This window comes from Sinocyclocheilus rhinocerous, unplaced genomic scaffold (genome assembly GCF_001515625.1).
Source record: "Sinocyclocheilus rhinocerous isolate Xijiao unplaced genomic scaffold, SAMN03320098_v1.1 scaffold402, whole genome shotgun sequence".
In the NCBI taxonomy this organism is placed as follows: Eukaryota; Metazoa; Chordata; class Actinopteri; order Cypriniformes; family Cyprinidae; genus Sinocyclocheilus; species Sinocyclocheilus rhinocerous.
In genome coordinates this window covers 1,134,013-1,138,880 of record NW_015626336.1, presented here as the reverse complement: position 1 = coordinate 1,138,880, position 4,868 = coordinate 1,134,013, and the positions used below count along the sequence as shown (strand labels likewise).

General features: G+C 34.1%; 1 protein-coding gene across 1 annotated transcript in view; it reads left to right on the top strand.

The window, feature by feature from the left end:
* Positions 1-4,868, top strand: part of LOC107711294 (paired box protein Pax-2a-like) — a 37,012-nt gene that overhangs the window by 19,793 nt on the left and 12,351 nt on the right. Inside the window, exon 6 of the mRNA XM_016516268.1 lies at positions 2,201-2,376. Coding sequence (XP_016371754.1) covers positions 2,201-2,376 — 176 coding nt within the window. The remainder of the gene's footprint in view (positions 1-2,200; positions 2,377-4,868) is intronic.

Genomic DNA, 4,868 nt, shown 5'->3' with positions numbered 1-4,868 from the left:
ATTAAAAACAGTAATATTGTGAAATATATTATTACAATTTAAAATAACTCTTTTCCATGTGAATACAAAGTAAACTGTAATTTATTCCTGTGATACGCAGCTGTATTTTCAGCATCATTACTCCAGTCTTCAGTGTCACATGATCTTCAGAAATCATTCTAATATGCTGATTTGCTGCTCAAGAAACATTTCTGATTATTATCAATATTTAAAACAGATAAGCTGCTTTATATTTTTGTGGAAGCCGAGATACATTTTTGTTTTCCAGGATTCTTTGATTAAAAGAAAAAAAACAGCATTTATTTGATTTATTTGATAATGTGTTTACATCATTTTGCTTAATGCCTGAAGAATAGGATTTTTTTATTTTTCTTAGGTTATCTTTCTCTCTCTCTTTCTCTCTTGGGTCAATCAATAGAGGCAGAGCATGTCATACATCACAGCACCTGTGGGCCGCACAGAGAACATAATACGCTGCGAATGTAGAGTGACAGATTTGTAAGGGAGACGTGACTTTCCAGAGAAGGCGGGATGAGAAGATATTTAAAGGAGCTCTAAAGCGTTTTGTCAGGGTGAAAAGGAGAAGAGAGAGAGACACAGAGAGAGGAAGGTGTGAGGCAATCTTTTACTCAGCACAAGGGTAATCAGGTCAGAGGAAAACCAAGAGAAAGTGTTGTTTGTGGAGCGTTGTTTAACCGGTAAAGAGATTGAACAATAACAGCAGAGGTTTTCTTCAAGTGTGTGTGTGTGTGTGTGTGTGTCAGGTTCAGAGTAAAGAGGTTTTGGAGAATCAAATCAGTGTTGCACACGCCTGGAGAAAACAAGAGAGATGAGCATGCAATGCATTGTGCACATGTAAATACATAAAGCTAATATAGGCCTATAATTATATGATATGTGATATGACCAAATATTTTAGATAACATTAACATATACATAACATTAAGTATTTAATTTACTCTATTATTAGACTTATGGCATGGGAAGAGTCCTGATACAGTTATTTATTTCCTGGCAATTCAATTGCAATGCTATAAATGCTAAATAGCATATGTAAATACCTATTATTAGATAATCCATTAAATTAAATACTTCATAAATTAAAGGTAATTAATCCCATTTGATTTACTTGAAGGACAAAACCCATAAATTCAGATTATTCATAACAAATGAATATAGGCTAAGTCCGATATCACTGCACAAACAGCTTTAATAATAATAATAAGTGATGCCTGAGTTTAAACTGAAGAGATTAATAATCTAGAAATACTGTCTACATATTAATAATCTAGAAAAATAAATGTTTATGTACATTACAGGAATATTCCTGGTTAAATGCAACTTTAAATGAATTTAATTAAGACGTACGACAATACCATATCAAATAAATTTGGCCTTCAGTCTATAAAAATAAGTAAAAATTGCATTTAGTAGGCAATTTTGAAAGCATAGCTTCAAAACATTGTTAGACTAGTGTAATAAAATCACTTATTAACCTTGTCTGTGTAAACCTTCAATATCCAACTCCTGTTACAGCCATCGAATCCCAAAAAACCTTGTAACTTTTGCATGAAACACGCAAGACAATGTTGTTTTAATGAAACTCCCATGACCAAAGATAACTGCTATTGAGATTGTTCATCTGCCTAGAAGTGTAAACCACTTAAACAAGTTTACAGGTCAAAAAACATACATTTTTGTACAGAAGCAAAGAAAGTGCTTCAACAAAAATATAAGTTGCACATTTCCCACCAGAAGACCTTCCCTGTTCACTTGCATTTTAAAGGGGTCCTATTATGCTCTTTTACAAAGTCTTGATTTTGTTTTGGGGGTGTACTAGAACAGGCTCTCATACAAACACATTATTTTTCACATATTTTACATAATTACGGCTCAAACAGCAACATTACAGACTAACTAAAGTTGAAAAGTGAAAAAACATATTAGGACCCCTTTAAATGCATTACTAGAAACGTGACATTTCTTTGGTTTTGGCAAATGAGGGACATTTTATCAACTATCTTGAGTTTAAACTACTTGAGTAAAACAGTGGAGGCCTCCTGAGGAAAACTCAAACGATCTGAAACGTGACCGTCACTCATTTGGCTCAGAAGATCCTCACTCAGGTTCTAGAATATTCTTACAGCATGTAGTTGTTGTTGAATGCTGGAGTCTAGAAGGCTGTTTTCTGTGTCTGCAGACGGTTCTGAGGGTTCAGCGCAGAGCAGTGATTCTCAGGGCAGCGTGGAGAGCCTGAGGAAACATCTGCGAGCCGATGCCTTCACCCAGCAGCAGTTAGAGGCCCTGGACCGAGTGTTCGAGAGGCCGGCGTTCCCAGACGTCTTTACCACTTCTGAACACATCAAACCTGAGCAGGTGAATGTCACCTTCTGTAGCTGGGAAATATATTGATGTTAGACCTATTTATAATTACAAACAATACAGTGGCAGTGGCAGTTTTTTTAATGGTTATGCTCAGCAAGCAAAAATACAGTAATAACAGTAATTTTGTAAATTATAATATTACAATTTTAAATAACGGTTTTTTATGTGAATATATTTTAAAATATAATTTATTCCTGTGATTAAAGCTGTATTTTCAGCATCATTACTCCAGTCTTCTGTGTCACATGATCTTTCAGAAATCATTCTAATATGCTGATTTGGGGCTAGGTTGTTGTCAATTATTATTTGTACTCAATTATTAATACGTTTTATTAATACGTTTTATTATTATCAATACTAAAAATAAATGCTGCTTAATATTTTTGCGGAAACTGTGCTAATTTTTTAAAGCATTTAATTAACAAAACATAAATGTCTTTACTGTCACCTTAATTAATTTAATGCATCCTTCCTGAATAAAATATTAATTTATCTTCTTGTAAAAAAAATAAATAAAAATAAATAAATAAATAAATAAATAAAACCAAAAAAAATCCAACCTGATTTCACATTCAGAAAGTTATGTTTATATGAACCCTGAACGTTGCTATTCGATTCACATATTTGTTTACATGTTCATTTCATGTTAAACAAAATCCATTTGGCACAATGTAACCGGAGCTACCATTAGTGTAAAATGTTGCTTTGCCATGATGACATATTCAAAAAGAAAGCTGGCATTTATATTTTAGCTTTTAAAGCTAAATAAAAGTACGCACGTTCGTATGACATGGTATGAAACGTTTTTTTTTTCCTTATTATTTTTGTGCCTTAATCAATTCAGTTGATATTTCATTCGGATTGAGCTCAATCGGACTGTTTGATGAGTTTAGATAAAGGTTTTCAGTCTGATTGAGCCATCAATCCAATCATAAACGGAGTATTTGGGTGCACGTAAACATGACTATTAGGTTTAGTTTATCTTTGGTGGGGTGAATCACACAAAACTCACCAGGAACATCTGCCTCTGGTCTTTGTGTGACAGCAGAAAGAGACGCAGTATGGTGGTGTAGTAGGGGACCTTATAGTCAAAGGTAACCGTGCAGGTGCAGGAAGGTGGGGTATTTACGGATATCATACCTGAAAAAAAAAAACACAGTCAAACACGATGAGTCTCAAATATAGGGCATGTGCATGTGAGGTTTTGAAAGAAACAACACTGCATTACATGATTTAAAACGATTTTTTTAATAAACCATTTTCAATATTGGATCAACTCGAATCAAAATTCAAACCCCAGGAAATTTCGGTAAGACGGGAGGCTGAAGCAGGCTGCTGTTACTATAGCAACAGATTGACAGACTTGTGCTGATGGAGACCTCGCGTGGTGATCTTGAGTAATGACAGATATTTCATCATTTCAGCACAAACTGAGCTTCTTTATCAGGAAAAATGTTTTTACAAACTGCAATAATCAGTGAGAGCTTTTTTAAAAGCACGTGCAGGGTTTAAAACTGACATTATAAATATCCTTATGACAACTGGTTTATTTAGCTGTTTTTTTGCCTGTACATTTGTCTCACAACGCAGGTCGTTTTGTCCCTCATATTTTTGTTTCAGTGGTGTAAAGTGAGGAATATAATAATAATAATAATAATAAAACACTTTAGATATCCTAGATAAACTTCTGATGGTCAATTTTCCAGTCGAGTTAACAGGGAACGTCATCGATTATGATTTTGTGCCAGAACTCGTGGATTCACACTTGGGTGAAAATTGACAGAAAATGTGCAAATCATGGCAGACAGTTTCTTTAGTAGATGTTTGTTAGTCAGCAGTTAATTATAGCCAGTTTTTCCCTGTGGTCGATGCTTTCATTATGAGCCCTGCCACTGTAACAAAAACAGCTTATTAATATACTAAATAATGTCTTTGTGAAAATGTAAATCTGCAGTTCAGTCATGACAAAAAACGTTATTAATGTAAATAGAATGTGCATAGGTTTGGTCTTGGCAGACTAGATCTTCTACGCTGCTGCTGCTGCTGAGCAAGAAGACTTGCTTCTGCTAAATGCTCAGATCATGACATTAAAAGAAAACATGCTGCTGCTGCTGCTGCTAGAGAGAGGAAGATTCCCGTAGCGGATCTAGGCAGGTGGTGCTGGGGAGGTGGTGGGCTAAGATGAGGACACGCATAGCGTGCAGACATAGCATTCATTGAATATGTCCTGGTTATATTGGTATATATATATATATATATATATATATATATATATATATATACATAATATATATATATATATATATATACATATATATATATATACTACTATATCTAAGGTGATAACTTTGTCTGAAAAACTACTAAAAATAGTTCAGCATGATTTCTAAGCAAACTACAATATTTATGGTGTGCTTCCAATGCTTTTTCTTTTATGTCTGTGTGTGTATAAACGTGTTGTTTGTTTATCAGTGAGTGCTGGT